The 22116-nt window shown below is 41.9% G+C and overlaps 2 protein-coding genes across 22 annotated transcripts in view; one reads left to right on the top strand and one right to left on the bottom strand.

Annotated features, from left to right (window-relative positions):
- The window catches only part of GPM6B (glycoprotein M6B), a 156059-nt gene extending 150966 nt beyond the window's left edge, over positions 1 to 5093 (top strand). For 4 of the 10 annotated variants that reach the window (XM_060408237.1, XM_060408235.1, XM_060408236.1 and 1 more), the window contains one exon: positions 403 to 5093. In XM_060408237.1, the coding sequence (XP_060264220.1) occupies positions 403 to 708 (306 nt within the window). In that variant the 3' untranslated portion in view covers positions 709 to 5093. The remainder of the gene's footprint in view (positions 1 to 402) is intronic. The other 6 variants (XM_027963259.3, XM_012106240.4, XM_004021913.5 and 3 more) reach the window with 2 other exon arrangements.
- Positions 5094 to 14171: 9078 nt separating this feature from the next.
- Positions 14172 to 22116, bottom strand: part of OFD1 (OFD1 centriole and centriolar satellite protein) — a 61217-nt gene continuing 53272 nt past the window's right edge. For 7 of the 12 annotated variants that reach the window (XM_060408221.1, XM_060408223.1, XM_060408222.1 and 4 more), the window contains 4 exons: positions 18265 to 18384; positions 15859 to 16016; positions 15216 to 15374; positions 14172 to 14671 (listed from right to left, as the gene is read on the bottom strand). In XM_060408221.1, coding sequence (XP_060264204.1) covers positions 14513 to 14671; positions 15216 to 15374; positions 15859 to 16016; positions 18265 to 18384 — 596 coding nt within the window. In that variant the 3' untranslated portion in view covers positions 14172 to 14512. The remainder of the gene's footprint in view (positions 14672 to 15215; positions 15375 to 15858; positions 16017 to 18264; positions 18385 to 22116) is intronic. The other 5 variants (XM_042242456.1, XM_004021909.5, XM_042242457.1 and 2 more) reach the window with 1 other exon arrangement.

The raw sequence follows: 22116 nt of genomic DNA, 5'->3' as shown, positions 1-22116 counted from the left end.
TCAGGCATTGGCTTATAACTGTATATAAAAGCAGATTCTCAAATGCACTGGTGGAAGCTCGCATTTAAGATGATCCTGACATGGTTTAGGAAGTAAGGAACAACCGCAATAATCAGGGCCCGCCTACCCGGCTGCTGGGTGTGTACATCCATGATCTGGGCTGCAGGTAGCAGGCATGCAGGAGCAAGATAATACCCTGTTCGTGGGGAGCAGCCCCAGCTACTCCCATGTAACTGGCCTGGGGTACAGCCTCTTGCCAAGTTCTGAAAGCTCCCCAGCTAAGCCCAGCATGTGCCCGGCCTTCAGAAATCAGCCCTACAGAGGAAGAGGGAGTGCGCCCAGAATAGAGGAGGCCATCACTCCCCCGCAGAATGCTCACCTCGGTGCCCGGTTCTCTCCTAGTTCTACATGTCCTATCACCTGTTCATCGTGGCCTGTGCCGGAGCTGGCGCCACCGTCATTGCCCTGGTGAGTGCTGGCCCCCTTCCTGCAGGCAGCATCCTAACAGACTTCCCTTCCAGCCAACACACCTGGGACTCTGCCTCGGTTCAGGTGCCCCTATGTAAACGTACCCCGTGTCTAGCTTGCAGGAAGGATGAGGTGCTGGTCTTGGCATTCATGGTAGGTGATGAGATTCAGATTCGGTGGGAAGAATCCTTTTGCCTCCGTTTAAAGGCATCTTGTGGGGTATGCATTGCTGATTCATGAACAGTGTACCCACGGCCAGCAGCAGTGTGTCTCAGGCCTGACTGGAGCTTGCTGAACACATGTATTTTCTCCGTCAGGTCCCCTGCAGTCTCCCTGCGCTTAGGAACACTAGACGGCCCTTTAGCACTCTCATGAGGGACCACAGAAAGAGTGAGGTCACAAAAATGCAAAAACCAGGGTACATGATGAAAAAGATGCTTGTTTACAGCTTGCCATAGCTGCCAAGGCTGCCACAGTTGCCTTGGGCATGTCAGCTCTTCCGCATCCTGTGTGTCCGCATGGCTGTGAGTGCTGACCTGAGAGTTAAGGAAATTTTAGCACAAGGACAGATTCACAGATACGGAAGATGCCACCACACAGGCGTGTGTCTGTGTGTATCACGTGGACCAAAAACTTGGGAGGGCTTGGCTTGTGGTGTCCAGAGCTCTAAGGTGGGTAGAATGAGGGGGAACCTCAAGAGCTGAGAAATGAGGAAGTGAGTCCTTCAGAGTTTGTCCAACCTTTGATGTCATCCCTCCCCACGTGGAGGCAACCCTCTATTCCCTCAGGATGGGGACCTGTTCTCTGGGCTGATAACTTATTGTATACGTGAGACTCCAGAAACTTGAGTGTGCGAGATATAATGGGCTTACAAATGGCAAAAAAGAAACACCCTAGGCTCTTGAGCTGGCTCCCATCTCCGGCCGAGTTTAGAAGTGTCGGGGCAGAGGCCCGCACTGCCTGTATCTTACTGTCCTGTTCTGTTCTCTTCCACCAGCTGATCTACATGATGGCTACCACATATAACTATGCGGTTTTGAAGTTTAAGAGTCGGGAAGATTGCTGCACTAAGTTCTAAGTTGCATAAGGCCAATAAGGAGCTTTAGAGAGCTATATTCCGTAGCGTGAAGTATCACTGACCCCCAGACTAAAGCAGAGCCTAGGCTTCTGCAGTTTTGTTACAGTAATTTGTAAATCGCTTTAGTCAACTCATTTTGCATGGTAGATTACTCAAATGACTTACCGTACATGAACTCCAAAATGATGATGAGATCTGGCTATTTCCACATTGTGGAAAGGATTCAGTTATATACTGACATTGGTGAGCAGCCACTGAAAAACAATGTCTTTGTTTTTTAACAAAGTTCTTTGAACTTAAACTCTGAGCAGTATCTCTAAGTGAAGTATTAAAACTGGAATACCTGTGTTTTCCATTATTTTTGCTTGCTTGATAACCCATTTCAGTAATGAACACACGTGCTGAAGATGAATTGGAAGAGAACCGTTTTCATCTGGATTTGGTCTTCTCAGACTCTGTTTGGAAAATATTTTATAAATATTTTTTAAATCTGATTACCGTATTTTTAACGATTATAGGGCTCACTACCAAATAAATGCCCCTCAAATAAGCTGACAAAAATTTGAAGAAAAAGAGCTCACTTGTTATCTCTCAAAAAATATTTATATGTAGTTTTATTTTTACACAACACCATCAGTCCTTTCAGAGCCCACAGAATGGATAACCTCACAGTGTTGGATTGGGGTGAGTAGTAACTGATTCCTCATAGCCACTTCTCAAACTGCACGTAAGATTCTAATGGGGAAAGTAATTGTGCTTGGATCTGAAAGTCTCCAATATGTTGAGAAGGAAATATAAGGAACTTGATATATAGATTTTGCAGGAAAGATGAGGAAAATAAGCGGGAAAGAAGCATTTGCCACATCAAACTGTAAAGAATGATCATAACGATTTTGACGTTTTGTGAAATGAAATCACGGCAGTTATACACGAAAACTAGTTTCACTACTAAAAGTGTGTTAACACAGGGACTGCATGCTTTGCTGATAGTTCTTAATTTTGGTTTTGACATTCACTTAATTTTTCCATGTTAAATATGTAGTTTTATATTATTTACTCAAAATAAACACCGTTCACACTTTCAGGCCTTTGGGGAAATTGATTTTTGTCCACAGATAGGAAAGATCTTTGCACGACACTCATTCCAAAATAACCACACAGCGTGTTTCTGAACTTTTGCCTTTGTTTTTCAAGTGACTCTTAAAATGGTAAAAAACACCCTGTCGTATTTCATTTTTGCCTTTTCTTAACAGTAACTTGGGCCATTTTCTCTTGATTCATTATGTTTGTTTACTAACTTTTTTCACCCTTTTAATATGAAGCGTCCTAGCAGAGCTTGCACTCAGTCTCCGATGCCTCTGATAGCAGAATGAATATTAATCCGGAATAACCCTCTCCATTTTTACAGCACAGAGCGTCTAATCTGCCTTCACAGCTCGCTTTGCCTTCTCACATGCTCACTAGCCATCATGCTCACCCTTCTTTTCCAGATCCACTTCCTCATGATACTGTCTTCTAACTGGGCTTACTTAAAGGATGCAAGCAAAATGCAGGCTTACCAGGATATCAAAGCAAAGGAAGAACAGGAACTGCAAGATATCCAGTCTCGGTCAAAAGAACAACTCAATTCTTACACATAAATGTTTGCCAGAGGGTCTCAGCCAACGAATTTACAGCTCTGACAAATCATCAGACAGCTGCTCTGCAGTACAGATGTGTACCCCACCAAACAAACTCACGTAGAAGTCCAAACACTTCACTGTCTGTCTCAAGCTGCTGGGATGTATTTCTAGGAAAACTTTCCAGTAGGTAACTCTGTTTCTTTACAAGATATTGGAGGTTTCATGGGAGCCATTTTAAAAGGCAACACTTCAACAAAATGAATATTTATCCTTTTGAAATTTGTGGCATGTTCACAATCCCACCAAGACAGGCTCTGAGAACACGATACCCCTTGATAATGACCATGCCATCACAGCATCAGGCGGTATGCCCACACATTCCCTTCTACCATCTGTCCTCAAACACATCTAAATAGGAACTAAAATGGAATTGATGCGACATTGCATTCCTGACAGCTGACATGTATGAAATTGTGGCTCAAAGATAAAGTGATTCTTAGAGTTGACCCTTGTAAGAAAAATAGCTGACCTCCCCACCCCTCTTAAGTCCAGGACATACTAATTTCCTGGTCCAATCAGAAATTGTTTTTTTTTTCTTTCTCTCAAGAATGCTAAAATGAGCCCATTATAATAATTCTGCATTACCTACCATGGATGAAGCTAGATTCAGACTGACAAGCTATCCAAAATCAATTTTTGTAATAGGTTTCTTTTACATAAATGTCAGCTTTGCCTTAATGAGTATTTGTTTTCAATTTCTAAGAACTTAAAATAGGTAACCCCAAATCCTTCAAAGAATTTTGTTCCACAAATGTTTTTCTTAATAAAGAAGTGTTACCTTATTAAAATGACCACCACTCAAAACGATTTTTATGTGGTCTGAATAGCAAGTTTACAATTTCATACCAACTACCCAAAACCTAATTACCAACAGACCACACACCTCCTACTTTTATAGACTTGAATACTGAATTAATTTCAATTAGGTTTGGTATTTATTTCACGTTTTCTTATCTAAATCTTAAGTTTCCTGGAATAAAGTTCAATGTTCAGGAAAAGAAAAAAACCCAAATGCTTGAGTTTAAGCCATCTTCAAAAGAAACTTGCCTTTTAAATCATTGTGTTTCAGAACATTAAGTGACTATAGGTATTGGGTATTAGTGATGGTAAACTTTGTGTTGTTCTTTATGAAATGATACATATAACTGTTGGGTGCATCAGTGCTTTTAAAGGGGGCTGCATAATATAATAGGGTTAACTATGTATATTCATGTTAAGAATTAACTTGTGGTTTGGCTGTTTCCTGGATTTTAAACATATCCACGTGCAGAAATGTGTTAAAATGAAAGGAAGCATACCTTTATCAGATGCTATTAAAATTGAACAGCAAGTATAATATTTCATTTGGATTCTTTTTGTTGGTGTTGTTGTTAATGCCTAAAAATGCCTATTTGGATCTTGACTATTTTTTCTTTTTCTAAATCGGGAGACGATCTCTTCTGTGTAGAACAGTTGTTCCAGAATAGCTTGGTGTTTTGTTTTCCTGTTGCATGACAGACCTAAATATTTTTTCCAGCAGTGGAGGTGCTGTTTGAGTCCAGTGTTCTAGAAGAGGCAGTGTCTAAAGCCTAATTTTACTTTTCTAATTCTGGTAGCTCTTACCAGGAATTTTTGAAAGTTTTGTTTAAGTAGTCTAATATTTTTTATGTAAAGAGCATTAAATTTTGCTATGTATAAATTTTTGTAACCTAACAGTGAATCAATATTTTCTATCAGTGCCAAGGGCTTCCTGTAGTTCTATTCAAGTGTTACAATAAATATTTGTAGATAATAGTCAATACCTGTGTATGCTTATTTTAAAGATCTATTTAGGTGGAAATAGCTGTGGATGTATTACAAGAAATGAAATAAAAATTATAGCTTCATTCACTTGCCTTTTTACCATACATATATACTCTCTCTCTGTCCTCGGTATGGTGTTATTTTTAAACAGTATGCATAATCAAGATTCTACATTTGTACAGAAATCAAGTTTCCAAGTGCTACGTGTTTCATTTCTGACAGAAGCCTCTTTTAAAGCAAGAGCAATTTGAGAAAACACTGTAACCCACTGGGCAGTATGTTACATAAATTGCCACTAACACTTAGGTATGAAGCTAGTCAGAAAAATTATATACTAATTTATGGGATTAATACAAAGCTTTCTGTTTGGAGACAGTGGGAACAGTGAGGAACCTTCATAAAGGTCCACGTAACACTGGCTGTTTTACCAACCGAAGATACCACGGTCTATTCAACAACAGGGTCCTACTGTATAGAGCACAGGGAACTATAATCACTATTTTGTAATAAACTATAAACGGAAAGAAGAGTCTGAAAAAATGTATATAAAAAACACATATATGTGTTTATATATATATACACACATGCATAACTGAATCACTTTTGTATACATCACTAACACAACATTGTAAATCAACTATATTTCAATTAAAAAAAACTAAGCCGCAGAGCTAGATTTCTTACTTAGGACTTCATTTTATAATCTCTTTCAACTACTTACCTGTCAGCATGACTATACATGTGGACTGTCTATATATGACCTTTCTGAGTACTATTGACATTTCTAAAGGAGGCACTGCCTCTGGATTATCACCCTTCCCTCATGCACAGCAGGAGAACATCAGCAGTCCAATTATTATGCTGTTGGTCACACATCTTAACACTTTCTGTTTATGGAGTTTTGTGTGCAGTTATTTCTTAAGTTAATCAGATCACAGGTACTATCTAAAATACTGACAGATATCCTGCCACAAAATGTAGGAACCTCTAGAGGTTTAAGAGTTTTCCCTTTTTCTAGTTACACATTGTGAAAATTAATTTCCAAGGAATGAAAATCAAGTCAAAATTATACGGGACTCACCTACTCATTTAATAACCAACAAGCAAAATACTGTACATTGAAACAATCCTTTTAGGGCTTTCTAACAGTTCCTAATCCAGGCAAACCTCAGAGACACTGCAGGTTTTGTTCCATACCACTGAGATACAGCAAATGGTACAACAAAGAGTAACATGAATTTTTGGACTTCCCAGTGCATATAGGTGTTCTACAGCACAGTCTATTAACATGTGCAGTAACATTATATCTTAAAAAACAAACAACATATACACCTTAATTAAAGGATACTTCACTGCAGAAAACACTATCCATCACCTGAGCTTTCAGTGAGCTGTCATCTTTTTGCTAGCAGTGGTTTGAAATACTGTTCAGTTCCATTCAGTTGCTCAGTTGTGTCCAACTCTTTGCGACCCCATGAATCGCAACACGCCAGGCCTCCCTGTCCATCACCATCTCCCGGAGTTCACTCAAACTCACCTCCATCGAGTTAGTGATGCCATCCAGCTGTCTCATCCTCTTTCATCCCCTTTTCCTCCTGCCCCCAATCCCTCCCAGCATCACAGTCTTTTCCAATGAGTCAACTCTTTGCATGAGGTGGCCAAAGTACGGGAGTTTCAGCTTGAGCATCATTCCTTCCAAAGAACACCCAGGGCTGATCTTTAGGATGGACTGGTTGGACCTCCTTGCAGTCCAAGGGAATCTCAAGAGTCTTCTCCAACGCCACAGTTCAAAAGCATCAATTATTTGGTGCTCAGCTTTCTTTATAGTCCAACTATCACATCCATACATGACCACTGGAAAAACCATAGCCTTGCCTAGACGGACCTTTGTTGGCAAAGTAACATCTCTGCTTTTCAATATGCTATCTAAGTTGGTCATAACTTTTCTCCCAAGGAGTAAGCGTCTTTTAAATACTGTTAGAATTACCAAAATGTGACACAGACACAAAGTGGGCAAATGCTGTTGGAAAAACAGCAACAACAGATTTGTTCGGGTTGCCACAGACCTTTAAATTATAAAAATCTTAGTTATCTGTGACATGCAATAAAGCAAAGCACAATAGGAGGAGGTCTGCCTCTTTCAAGATTTAAAGGAGGCAGCATGCTTTGTGAGTACTGTATTGTCCTAAATGGTGACAGCTTCTGCTAGCCAATGCAGGGTTACTTTGTTCTTGGCAGTGTGTGAAAAATTACAAATTTTACTTAAGGTAACTTTTTCAAAGTGAGTGTTAGGATGAGTAAAACAACAGAAAGTTTTGAGAAAAAAAATACAAAGAAAGGTCAGTCAGGTTTGGTTAAAAAAAACACTTTTTCTCAACTGCCCCTCCATCTTCCTGTTTGCTATCTATATAACTTACCCACCTGGGGAGGATTTGAACAGACTCCATTTGGGGGTTCTTGGGGAGGCAGGAGTAGGCAGCCTGCAGGGTAGCATGTCACATTTCGAAGACTGTATTCACTCGCATGGGGAATGATGTGACCACCTGCCGTGCTGCATAAAGAGATGACTTACTGCTCTTGAAACAGACCCTAACCTCATCTGGAGTAATAAGAATACAGTTCAGAATTTAAGTTGACTGACAGAGGAAAAAAAAATAAAAAGAAATGAAGCTAACAAACCCCAACCTAGAAAACTGAAACAACACAATAAATGATTTAGACAAGGGCTTTGAAGATAGAGAAGGGCAGGGGAAAAGTAATAGTTCAGTTCAGTTCAGTTCAGTCGCTCAGTCGTGTCCGAATCTTTGCGACCCCATGAATCGCAGCACTCCAGGCCTCCCTGTTCATCACCATCTCCCAGAGTTCACTCAGACTCACATCCATGGAGTCCGTGATGCCATCCAGCCACCTCATCCTCGGTCATCCCCTTCTCCTGCCCCCAATCCCTCCCAGCATCAGAGTCTTTTCCAATGAGTCAACTCTTTGCATGAGGTGGCCATAGTACTAGAGTTTCAGCTTTAGTATCATTCCTTCCAAAAGAACACCCAGGGCTGATCTCCTTCAGAATGGACTAGTTGGATCTCCTTGCAGTCCAAGGGACCCTCAAGAGTCTTCTCCAACACCACAGTTCAAAAGCATCAACTCTTCGGCGCTCAGCCTTCTTCACAGTCCAACTCTCACATCCATACATGACCACTGGAAAAACCATAGCCTTGATTAGATGGACCTTAGTCGGCAAAGTAATGTCTCTGCTTTTGAATATACTATCTAGGTTGGTCATAACTTTTCTTCCAAGGAGTAAGTGTCTTTTAATTTCATGGCTGCAATCACCATCTGCAGTGATTTTGGAGCCCCCCAAAATAAAATCTGACACTGTTTCCACTGTTTCCCCATCTAGTTCCCATGAAGTGATGGGACCAGATGCCATGATCTTCGTTTTCTGAATGTTGAGCTTTAAGCCAACTTTTTCGTTCTCCTCTTCCACTTTCATCAAGAGGCTCTTTAGCTCTTCTTCACTTTCTGCCATAAGGGTGGTGTCATCTGCATAGCTGAGGTTATTGATATTTCTCCCGGCAATCTTGATTCCAGCTTGTGTTTCTTCCAGTCCAGCGTGTCTCATGATGTACTCTGCATATAAGTTAAATAAGCAGGGTGACAATATACAGCCTTGATGTACTCCTTTTCCTATTTGGAACCAGTCTGTTGTTCTATGTCCAGTTCTCACTGTTGCTTCCTGACCTGCATACAGCTTTCTCAAGAGGCAGGTTAGGTGGTCTGGTACTCCCATCTCTTTCAGAATTTTCCACAGTTTATTGTGATCCACACAGTCAAAGGCTTTGGCATAGTCAATAAAGCAGAAAGGGAAGTGTTAAATGTTATCTGAGGGTTTAGGACTAAGACCATGACATAGGAGGCTCCTGAACTCCCCCTCCTCCCATGGACACACAGCACAGGACACTGCACACCGAGCAGGAACTAGCTGGGCTACTCTTACACAATGAGCAGAAAACACCCATGTTGAAATGGACAGGAAAGGCTCAGACGTAAGACTTATCAGAAACCCTAACTCTGGCACACCACCACACAATCTGGTGGGCACTCCCACCTCCACAATTCACCTTGAAGAGCAAAGGGTTTGGACCCCACATCTAGCACTTCCCCTTTTTATGACTCACCTACAGAACAGACCATGCCCCAAACACCTTGTTTTAAGGTGTTTTGTGGTGTCCAAGAAACCCACATGGCTGTCACAGCCAGTTCTTACCCAGCTCGAGAGGACTCACCAACTCCCGAGTCTTTCCCTGAAAAGGGTCTATTTACATATATTAAAAGGCTGCCTAAAGTCAGGCTTCTAATTTAGCACACAGGGTACTGCCATCCTCCCCTGGGACCAAGAAAGCCACTGCATCCATGCTCTACCTGCTCTAATCACCCATGTCTCCAGGGAGGAGCTGGTACACTGATCTGTGTTCCAGCATCGGCACCTGCCACCCAGGGGACAGATCCGAAGATTATCTGGCTCTGACAGCCACCAGGACTGGCATTCACAAGGCCTACAGGATGTAGCAGCAGTTCTTACCAGGCACTGGAGTACGAGTACCCCTGCAGCTATGCACCCAGGCCAAGTGCAGAGGGAGCAGGCAAAAACCACTAGCTTCCAGGATCAGACCTAATGCTCATTTTCCCAGCTGCCATCTGAGAGGTCAGTTTCCCAATCAGCCTGCATCTACATGCTGACTGTGATCGTCCCCACTGCCACACTGACCAGTCCTGACAACACTCTCAACTACTAAGAAGCACCAAGAACAAAGAAGGTAGCTTGGACTACCATGAAGGTTTGAGAAGCAACAAAAAGCTTGGGCTGGACTGAATGACAAAGTTCATCTCCCACAGAGACCACTCTGTTGAGACTGGGAGAGGTGACTGTTTTATCCAGTGTACAGAAACCAACACAGACAAAGAAAATGAAGAAAAAAATATACTATATTCCAAACGAATAAAACTCCAGAAATAGACTTTAATAAAATGGAAATAAGTGACTCACCTGAGAGTTCAAAGTAATAGTCATGCAGATGCTCACTGAGATTAGGATAACAATGCATGAACAAAGTGAGAATTTCAAATAGTATGTCTAAAAGCACCAAACAAATCACATAGTTGAAGAATAACTAGAAAATTCAACAGATGGGTTCAACAGCAGACTAAACAAATGGGCAAGCAAATTTGAAGACAGTCACTGGAATTTATCCAGTTAGAGGAGCAAATAGGAAAAAACTGAAAAAGAATTAAGATAATTTAAGGGACTTATAGGACACCATCAGGTAAACCAACTATATACATTATAGAGGTCAATGAAGGAGACAAGAAAGGGGCAGAAAATTTATTGAAACAAATAATGGCTGAAAACTTCCCTAATATGGGGAAAGAAATATTCAGATCCACAAAGTCCATAGTGTTCCAAAAAAAAAAAAAAAAAAAAAGGAATCCAAAGAGATATAAACACTGAAACAATATTTCGTTTGTTTGTTTGGCTGACCAGGGACTGAACCTGCAGTGGAAGCATGAAGTCTTAACCTCTGGACTTCCTGAGAAGTCCCCAAGATACATTAATTTTGAATTGTCAAAAGCTACAGACAGGAAAGAATCTGAAAAACACCAAGAGATAAACAACTTGTTACATATAAGGGAATACCTGGAAGACTACCAGCAGAAACTGTGTAAGCCAGAGGATACTGAAATGATGTATTCAAACTGTTCAAAGAGAAAAACTTTCAAGCAAGGATACTATACCCAGTTAAGCTGTGCCTCACAACTAAAGTTGAGAGAGATTTCCCAACAAGCAAAAGCTAAAGGGAGTTCATCACCACCAGAGCAGTCTTACAAGAAATGTTAAAAAAAAGTTCTTCAAGCTAAAATGAAGAGATGCTAATTAGTGACAGAAAACCTATCAAAGTACTAAACTCACTGGTAAATATAAAGTCAAAATACTCTAATGTTGTAATGGTGGTAGGTAAATCCCTTGAAACTCTAGCATAAAAATTAAAAGACAAAAGGATTGAAAATAACTATAATTTGTCAGTGGATACATGATGTAAAAAGATATAAATTGTGACATCAAATACAAAATGGGAAGAAGTAGTCTATAAATGTACAGCCTTTGTATATGTTCAAAATTAAGTTATCAGGTTAAACTGTTATAAATATGTTTTATGTAATCCCCAGGGTAACAGCAAAGTGAAAAGCTATAGAAGATACACAAAAGATAAATGTACGTATAACATAACAGAAAACCATCAAATCACAAAGAACACAAGAAAAAAACAAATGAATACAAAACAATAAAAAAAATTTAACAAAATGTCAAAATCTAACATACCTATCAAAAATTACTTTAAAGGGACTCTGAAAAACAGAATGAACTGAATCACTTTTCTGTACACTTGAAACTAACATAACATTGTACAGTAACTTTACTTCAATTAAAAAAAATAGACAAATGGATTAAAAAACAAAAACAAAAACAGACCCATAAATAATGCTGCTCACAAGAGACTCACTGTAGCTTTAAGGAAAAACCGGATTGAAAATGAAGGGAGAAGACAGCTGGCAACTCATAAGCAGGATGCATCTGGATGGCCAGGCAGATACTTGTTGCTGGTCCCGATCTTCCTGGTGCACATTTCTCCACGTGGGGCTTACTGAGAAGCCGGCAAGATTATTTCTGAATGTCCCTGGATGGGGTATGACAGCTGGGTAGGGGACAGATTCCTCCCTCCCCAACACACCTCCTGACCCATGCTTGGCTGATTCCGGGGACTGGAGTTCACTTCCGAGTTTCACCGTAGGTCAGCCTCAGCCAGCCCAAGGATGTTGAGCAATTGTCACCATCACCCTTGGTCAGTATCACACTTTGTGCATGCATGAAGAAAGTTTCCCTTTACCCCCCCCTCACTGCCACCACAACAAAAGAACATCCATAAATGACACAAATAAAAACATAGTAATATTGAAAAAATTTTTTTAAAAAGCGAAGAGGGGAAAATTCTATACAAATAGAAGCCAAAAGAAAGAAGAGGTGCTATACTTTTATCATACAAAGTAAACTTTAAGCCAGAGACTGTAACAATACACAAAGGAGGTCATAATGTAATGATATAGAGGTCAGTTCAGCAAAACATGTAATACTTGTAAATATTTATGCAACCAATATAAAAGCACCTATATTACAAAGTACAGTAATGAAAACAGTACGGTACTGGCATAAAAACACACACATAGATCAACAGAACAGAATATGGAACCCAGAAATAAACCTATGTATATATGGTCAACTGATTTCCAACAAAGGAGCCAAGACTATGTAAGAGGGAAAGAACAGTCTCATCAATAAGTGGTGTTGGGAAAATTGTATAGGCACATGCAAAAGAATGAAACCTGACCCCTATCTTACACCACACACAAAAATAAACTCAAAATGGATTAAAGACTTGAAGACATAAGACCTGAAACCATAAATTCCTAGAAGAAAACATACAGGGTAAACACTGGTTTTGATGAGGACTCTGATTTCATACCAAAAAGAAAAACAAACAAATGAGAAATCAAACTTTTGCACAGCAAAGAAAATAATCAACAAAATGAAATGGTAATCTATATAATGGAATATTTACAAACCATGTTTCTGATAAGGGGATAATATTCAAAATATATAAATAACTCAGTCCAACAACTCCAACTCTCACATCCATACATGACTACTGGAAAACCATAGCCTTGACTAGATGGACCTTTGTTGGCAAAGTAATATCTCTGCTTTTTAATATGCTATCTAGGTTGGTCATAGCTTTTCTTCCAAGGAGCAAGTGTCTTTTAATTTCATGGCTGCAGTCACCATTTGCAGTGATTATGGAGCCCCCCAAAATAAAGTCTGTCACTGTTTCCATTATCTCCCCATCTACTTGTCATGAAGTGATGGGACTGGATGCCATGATCTTAGTCTTCTGAATGTTGAGTTTTCAGCCAGCTTTTCACTCTCCTCTTTCACTTTCATTAAGAGTCTCTTTAGTTCCTCTTTGCTCTCTAAGCCATAAGAGTGGTATCATCTGCACATCAGAGGTTACTGATATTTCTCCTTACAATCTTGATTCCATCTTGTGATTCATCCACCCTGGCATTTCACATCATGTACTCTGCATATAAGTTAAATAAGCTCGGTGACAATATACAGCCTTGACGTACTCCATTCCCTGATTCTGAAGCAGTCTGTTGTCCCATGTCTGGTTCTAACTGTTGCTTCTTGACCTGCAAACAGAGTCCTCAGGAGGCAGGTAAGGTATTCTGGTATTCTCATCTCTTTAAGAATTTTCCACAGTTTGTTGTGATCCACACAGTCAAAGGCTGAAGTAGAAGCAGATGAAGCATTCCAGAAGTATTTCTGGAATTCTCTTGCTTTTTCTATGATCCAATGGATGCTGGGGCAATTTGATCTCTGGTTCTTCTGCCTTTTCTAAATCCAGCTTGCACATCTGGAAGTTATCAGTTCACGTACTGTTGAAGCCTAGCTTGGAGGATTTTGAGCTAGCATGTGAAATGAGTGCAATTGTGCAGTAGTTTGATCATTAGAAGTCTAAGGAATAATAAACACCCCCAAATCTCCTTCCTGTTTTAGTATGGAACTTAATGGCCAAACAAGCATCACCAGCAAAGACAACTAGCCCAATCTGAATATGTAAAGGGGAAGGAATACTCTAGGGTTTCACTGGAAAGACAGAGTAGACAGACGCTGCCTGTGTTATGCTCTGGGTGACCACTGGTTAGCACTGAAACTCTAGAATAGAAAAATATGTGTTTGTATTTTCAGGGACAAACCATAAGGAGAATGCCAGGGAAGATGGCCTCCTGTTTGACAGGTGGGAACCCAACACTTAAGAGGAAAGGACACAACTGAAAGTTCAAAAAGGGAGGCCTAGAACTTGACCAATAAGATAAGTTCTCAATAAGATATAACCAAAGACAAAAATGGAGAAAAAAATTAGCTCATTTCAGTGTAATGAAAGGCCTAAGAATGAGAAACCCTGAAGAGGTGTCACTTGACTAGATTATTTTTCATTTATACACTATAATAGCAAACAGAACCTAGGGGAAAAAAAAATCACACTGGATTCCACATGATTTTTATTAAGCAGTTTGTCTCATTACAGAGAACTCACAGGCCGTTAGTTATGATATTGGAGTAAGAAGCTGGGCAGCCAACACGGTTACCAAATGTCATCTGGTTCCTCATGAGAAAAGGCCGCAAAACTAAATTAGGAAAAGACAAAAATTTTTTTAATCTGTTATATTCTTGTCAAGTTTCTTCTGTGATCTCTATCATGTTCTCATTCCTTTCCTGTGGGGTTTCTGCCCTTGCTCACAATTTTTATCAGTAATTTGACAGGTTAATAAAATGCAATAGATTTTTTTTTTAAGTCAGTCATTTTGACTGATTCAGTTACAGGCAGACTCAAATATCTGAACGCTTCCCTGGCTGAGAATGAACCAGCAATATGATAAATGGTTTGCATAAGAACACAATGTTGGGGACACCATACCTTTTGTCTTTGGTGTCACTAGACGGCAGTGTGTCCAACTGTGAGCTCTCTCGGACCGCCTTTTTGGAACTCTGACACAAAGAGGAGGGGGGAGAGGAATTTTGCAATTAGATGTATATTTATATTCACTTTATTTAAAACTTTATGATTTCTATAAGAACTGTTTTTGAATTATATAAGTAACTGAGTCTATAAAAGCAGTGACTTTTAAACATGACATTCAGCAAGCACATCAGAATAAGCTACCTGGAAGGTATTCTCAACATAGTACATTAGACTTAAGATAAAATATTACTGTCTCAGGACTAACTCATTCATTATTCAATCATAGAGCTTTCATTTTATTTATTTCTTGTTCTGAAAATAAGAAGATATCCCAACTTTTACAAACTTTGACAAATCAAAACTTCTTCAATCTTTTAATCAAACAAAAGCCATGATTTGTCAGGAGTGTCAGATATTGAGAAGGCTGGAGCTCTATGTGACCTTCAGATTTTCTATGCTTTTCCCTTTGTCTCCAGTAGAGATGGCAGATCTTTACCACAAGGTTTTCAAGTAAACCACAGAAGCCCTCAGCACTCCCCACCCACAGACGCCCGTCCACAGCATCAGCACCTTATCTGTGGTGTCCTCGTCTGGATTCTGTTGCATGATTTTCATGTATTTCTCTAAAGGATTTTCACCACAAACAGATTTAGATTTGTCTTCCATTTCCTGAACACTTGATTCGTATTCTTTTTCAATTTCCAGCTTCAAAGATTGTTCAATTAGCCTCTGAAACAGATGGGTACCAGAATAGGAACTATACATCTTTTAGAACTTCTAAGGGTTGAGAAACACACAGTAATGTAATCCTGATCCTTTACCTACAACCTGCATGCCAGAGAATTGTTTTTTAATTGAAGTCACTGCTACCATCAAAGGGGCACAAGTGAAGTGGCCTGATTACCTGTCTGGGACCAGCCTAAGGGCCAGGAGCACATCAAAGTAAAGAGGACAGGGGAGCCCTGAAGCAAGAGGCTCTTTTTTTCACCTCATTTACAATGAGAAAATCAACCACAAAACAAGGTCCTCCTCATTCATGAGCCTGTTGCAAGGCCCAAATGAGGATGCCTGTGACTGGGCTGGCCCTGCTACCCTGAGCCAGAAGGCCTGTGTGCTCCACAGCTCTCCTCAGGCTGCCCAGGGCTGGTTTGCATCCCTGCTCCTCCTAGGACTTGGAGACCCAGGGGGCTCCCTCTCCCACCAGCATCACTACCCTTTCCTGATCCAGCTTTTCAAGTTTTTGCCGCTCCCTCTGCAGAGTTTCCTGCCACTTGCTGTGCCTCTGCTCTTCTCCCTGCCTTCGTTCCCTGGCCTGCTGTTCTCGGAGTTTTTCTTCTTCCTTCTGTTCTCCGAGTGATTTCTGGTTGACACCTAATGGGACAGAAAATAAAGAACGAATAGCTTCCAGCAGCAGATTTTTCAGACAAATGCGGGATGGGTACGCAGGGGTCTTGCCAAGCCCCAGGGAGATGGTGTGATTGTCAGCCACCTCTGCTGGCCTCCAAGCCCTCAGCCCCAAACCTGGCAGCGTGTCCCACCCACCTCTCAACTGTGTCCCCATCCCCTCCTTCCTCGCCGAGGGGAGCCCTATATTTCTGCCTCTGCATCTGGTTCTGAGCCTGCCAGATCCTTAACATTCTGACCGGATCATTCATCCCCATTTATTCCCACAACATTCTGGTCACTACCCCCATCCTACTTTTACATGGGTACAAGAGTCTCCTGCCCAGAGCAAGACAAAATCTCCGCTCAGGCCACCTGGCCATCACTCCATCCCCTCCAGGCGGATCCCTCCCTGGGGTTTGGGGTTGCCTCTGTCCCCATCATCCCCCACGTTTTCTCTTGTCCCTTTCTGGCCTCATCCCGATGCTTCTATGGGGCGGTTCCCTGCCATCTGCACGTGGCAATCCCACAATGCTGGCTTCCTTTGCTGAGCTCACTCTACGCTCTGTCCACCAACCTCCAGGGCTTCGGGCTCCCACCTCTCCTCATCCTGCTGAGGGTCCTGACCACCCTTCACCCAGAGCGCCAACACCACAGTCTCTGCAGTCCCTGACACCAGTCTCTCAGCCTTCAAGCCAGTATGCTTCCTTAGCACCAGTCACCTCCTGAAGAGAAGGGAGGATGCACTGAGCACTGTCTCCACTCCAGTAGAGTCCAGACCATGGCAGCCGAGGCCTCGACAAGCGGTCTTTTCCTATCAGACTGACTTCCTCCACCATCACCGTCTCCTGCACGTCCGACCTCCACAAACCCCCTCCCAGCAGTTCACTGTCATCTGACTCCAGCTGCTCTTCTCGCCCCCGCCTTTGCTCCCACAGTCTCCCCAGCTGGGCGTGCTCCCTCCCCATCTCTCCCCAGAAACCCCCCTCCTAATCTTAGCGCCCCCAGTGGCCCCTCTCCAGTGCCTGCCTTGTATGTGTCTATTTTCTGTTCCTTCTGGGCATGGCCCAGGCTTCATTTGCTGACTCCTGAGAGCCCACAGCACAAGTCCCTGTGCCTCGTGGTTGAATTACCTTCCAATCCCGCTGATGCTTATGCAGACTTTTCTCCTCCAGCCCTGGCTGAAAAACCTCATCTCTGAACTGCCCCCACCCCCCACCCCCAACAGTGTGGAAAAACAGACAAATTCTCTAGTTCACCCTGAATCTCTGTGCCAGACCCTGGTTCCACATCACCCATGGGAGACAACACAGGCTTGTCTGGCCCTTGATCCTGGCCATGAACCTGACTACTGGAGGCAGCCAGTACTCACTTCCATGGGCAGAAACGCAATCTTCTGGTCGTTCCTGGGGGAGGAGGGTCACTCCTGAATGGTGCAGCCACACTTTTGAATACTCATTTTAGAAGACCTTATTATACCATCTAGTACCTCTCAGAGGCAGAACACCTATTTCCTCAGTTGGTTTCTCTTACTCTGTTATTTCTATTACCATCTCCTCCAGACGGCTGCCACCATCCCTATTGAGTAGACTGGGGCTCCTTGGTGATGGCTTGCTGACCACCCTCTCCTCCACAACCCCCCAACCCTGAGATGCTCCACAAAGCAGGGGCTGCTTGATTGCAGGATGCCCAGCCCCAAGGAAAGTGCCTGGCATAGAAAAAGCTCTTGATCAAGCCATCCTGAATGGATGTTTTCCACAGTGATTTACGCTGGACTCAGCAAAATCAACCCTCTCACAATCTTTCTTATGTCAGCAATTCCTCCTGTTCCCGAGTACGTGACTTCACACTGCCTACAAGAGGCTTTGCACAGCTTTGGGGGAAGATGGTTTTACTAGTAGGTGGTTTTACTTGAAGAAGGGTATGTACGAGGCTTCAACGCTTTGGTCCCAGGAGAGAAAAGGACCTGTCCACTGGCCAAGGCCAGAACCACTTCCACATGCTGCTGAGGGAAGGGGGAGCCTGAAGAAGAGACGGGGAGACAAAGTGGGCCAGACAGGACGGAGGGGTATAATGACCACTTTTCCTTCAATGTCATCACTATTTTGAAGACTGAAATGTAACAGGTTAACCATCCTAATTTTTTAAGGTATGAAGGAAGCAAACAGATAGAAAGAAAACAATATTAAATGTTATTATTGACATACCTCGTTAGTTAGAACAGAGGAAAACTCACCCGGGTACTGAAAGGAGATGGGCCTGGTGGGCACAGGGGCTGCAGCGTCATCCACGTGAAGCATGTCACCAGCATGATGGAGGCCCTCTCTCTCGAATTGCCTTGGCACACTCCATCCATCTATAAGAAGTGCAAGTGAGCCTCCCCTAGCCCTCAACAGCAGCAAGAGAAGAGAGGGTGGGGACAACCGCTTGCTGCGCACTGAAGTTTCAGACAAAGCAACTGGGCCAGCCCTTTCCTTACAGGGTTCCAGGAGCTCACTGGAGCCACTCGCCAACGTATCTGCTTCTCAAAGCGTTCTTAGGAGATTCATTTGCAAATTTGACTTGTTACTCAGCAGGGAAATCAGTCTAGTGACAGCAGAATTCATCTGGCTTGGTGAAAGGCATCTGAATTCTATTTCAATAGCAGTGATTTAACAAAGTTACTGAAGTTGGTTCAAAGATGTCATAAAATATACTAAGCCCTTTCACTTCTCTGTTCAAAGTACTAGACATTCAGACTTGAGGATGAAGCTCTCAAGGCAAAACAATAGGTTAACACACAAATGTAAAGACTTTCTGTGGGATGGGATCAAGATGGTGGAGGAGTAGGTCGTGGAGCTCTCCTTCTCCCACAAACATGTGGCATGATTCTCACTACTACAAAAAACATCAATTAAACACTGGCAGAACACCTCAGGCTTAAACAGAAGGGTAAGAAAAACTCTAGGTAACTGGGTAGGATGAAAGAAAAAAAAAAAAAAAGGAAGGAATTGGGAGGGGACCTGCACCCGTGGGAGGGAGCTGTGAAAAAGGAAAGGTTTCCACACCCTGCGAGCTGAGGCTCAGCCTTCAGAGGTCAGAACCTGGGAGACAGCCTGAGGGGCTACAGTGTGGTGCGCCACAACCAAGGGAGTACAGCAAGAAGCCTGGATCAGCCAGGTTGTTCATGGGGTCACAAAGAGTTGCACACGACTTAGTGACTGAACAACAACTGATGGATACCTAGATTGTTTCAAGTTTCTGGCTATTATGAATAAAGCTTCTACAGCCAAAAACAAAAAAAGACTTGGTAAGCCAAAAAGAACCTCAGAGCTGGTTGACACTACATTCCAATTGTTTAGTGAAGTAGTAGGCTCCGAGGTAGAACAATCTAAGGCAGGACCAAAGTCAGGACAACAATTTCTAGTCTCTGAAGCTGATACTCCTTAATCTCCATTCTGTAACTAAGGAAGGTCTGAGGCAATTGATGGAATCACTGTAATTCAAAGAAAAGTCACTTAACATGTTCACGTTCCATAAAGGGGGGGGAGCAAATTTTAAGAAGTCACTTATTTTAAATCTGAGGCAATCCTAACCTTCACAAAATAAGGATTTATTTACAGGCTTCGTTTACCCCATGAACAGTATGAAAAGGCAAAAAGATATGACACTGAAAGATGAACTGCCCAGGTCGGTAGGTCATGGAGCCCAATATGCTACTGGAGAAGAATGGAGAAATAACTCTAGAAAGAATAAAGTGACAGGGTCAAAGCAAAAACAACACCCAATTGTGCACATGACTGGTGATGGAAGTAAAGTCTGATGTTGTAAAGAACAATATTGCATAGGAACCTGGAATGTTAGGTCCATGAATCAAGGTAAACTGGAAGTGATCAAACAGGAGATGGCAAGGGTGAACACTGACATTTTAGGAATCAGTTAACTAAAATGGACTGGAATGGGCAAATTTAATTCAGATGACCATTATATTGACTACTGTGGGCAAGAATCCCTTAGAAGAAATGGAGTAGCCATCACAGTCGACAAGAGTTTGTACTTGGCTGCAATCCCAAAAATGACAGAATGATCTCTGTTCGTTTCCAAGGCAAACCATCCAATATCACGGTAATCCAAGTCTACGCCCCGACCAGTAACGCTGAAGAAGCTGAAGTCGAATGGTTCTATGAAGACATACAAGACCTTCTAGAACTAACACCCAAATGTCCTTTTCATTATAGGGGACTAGAATGCAAAAGTAGGAAGTTAAGAGATACCTGGAATAACAGGTAAATTTGGCCTTGGAGTACAAAATGAAGCAGGGCAAAGGCTAATAGAGTTTTGCCAATAGAATGCACTGGTCATAGCAAATACCCTCTTCCAACAAGATAAGAGAAGACTCTACATATGGACATCAGCAGATGGTCAATACTGAAATCAGATTGATTATATTCTTTGCCACCAAAGATGGAGAAGCTCTATACAGTCAGCAAAAACAAGACTGGGAGCTGACTGTGGCTCAGATCATGAACTCCTTACTGCCAAATTCAGACTTAAATTGAAGAAAGTAGGGAAAACCACTAGACCATTCAGGTATGACCTAAATCAAATCCCTTACAATTATATAGTAGAAATGACAAATAGATTCAAGGGATTAGATCTGATAGACAGAGTGCCTGAAGAACTATGGACAGAGGTTTGTGATATTGTACAGGAGGCAGTGATCAAGACTATCCCCAAGAAAAAGAAATGCAAAATGGTTGTCTGAGGAAGCCTTACAAATAGCTGAGAAAAGAAGAGAAGCTAAAGGCAAAGGAGAAAAGGAAAGATGTACCCATTTGAATGCAGAGTTCCAAAGAAGAGCAAGGAGAGAGAAGAAAGCCTTCCTCAGATATCAATGCAAAGAAATAGAGGAAAACAACAGAATGGGAAAGACTAGAGATCTCTTCAAGAAAATCAGAGATACCACGGGAAAATTTAATGCAAAGATGGGCTCAATAAAGGACAGAAATGGTCTGGACCTAACAGAAGCAGAAGATATTAAGAAAAGGTAGCAAGAATACACAGAAGAACTATACAAAAAAGATCTTCATGACCCAGATAACCATGATGGTATGATCACTCACCTAGAGTCAGACATCCTGGAATGCAAAGTCAAGTAAGCCTTAGGAAGCATCACTTTGAACAAAGCTAGTGGAGAGGATGGTATTCCAGGTGAGCTATTTCAAATCCTAAAAGATAATGTTGTGAAAGTACTGTGCTCAATATGCAAGCAAATTTGGAAAACTCAGCAGTGGCCACAAGACTGGAAAAGGTCAGTTTTCACTGCAATACCAAAGAATGCTCAAACTACTACACAATTGTACTCATCTCACATGCTAGCAAAGTAATGCTCAAAATTCTCCAAGCTAGGCTTCAACAGTACGTGAACTGTGAGCTTCCAGATGTTCAAGCTAGATTTAGAAAAGGCAGACGAACCAGAGATCAAACTGCCAGCATCCACTGGATCATTGAAAAAGCAAGGGAATTCCAGAAAAAACATATACTTCTGCTTTACTGACTATGCCAAAGCCTTTGACTGTGTGGATCACAACAAACTGGAAAATTCTGAAAGAGATGGGAATACCAGACCACCTTACCTGCCTCCTGAGAAATCTGTATGTAGATCAAGAAGCAACAGTTAGAACTGGTCATGGAACAACAGACCAGTTCCAAATTGGGAAAGGAGTGTATCAAAGCTGTATATTGTCACCCTGCTTATTTAACTTATATGCAGAGTACATCATGCAAAATGCCCTGCTGGATGAAACACAAGCTGGAATCAAGATTCCTGGGAGAAATATCAATAACCTCAGATATGCAGATGACATCACCCTTATGGCAGAAAGCAAAGAGGAACTAAAGAGCCTCTTGAGGAAAAGTGAAAGAGGAGAGTGAAAAAGCTGGCTAAAACTCAACATTCAAAAAACTAAGATAATGGCTTCTGGTCCCATCACTTCATGGCGAATAGATGGGGAAACAATGGAAACAGTGACAGACTTTAATTTTGGGGGCTCCAAAATCACTGCAGATGGTGACTGCAGCCATGAAATTAAAAAATACTTTCTCCTTG

The sequence above is a fragment of the Ovis aries genome, chromosome X, assembly GCF_016772045.2.
Source record: "Ovis aries strain OAR_USU_Benz2616 breed Rambouillet chromosome X, ARS-UI_Ramb_v3.0, whole genome shotgun sequence".
In the NCBI taxonomy this organism is placed as follows: Eukaryota; Metazoa; Chordata; class Mammalia; order Artiodactyla; family Bovidae; genus Ovis; species Ovis aries.
The sequence above is the reverse complement of the archived record's forward strand: the minus strand, read 5'-3'. Positions and strand labels throughout refer to the sequence as shown.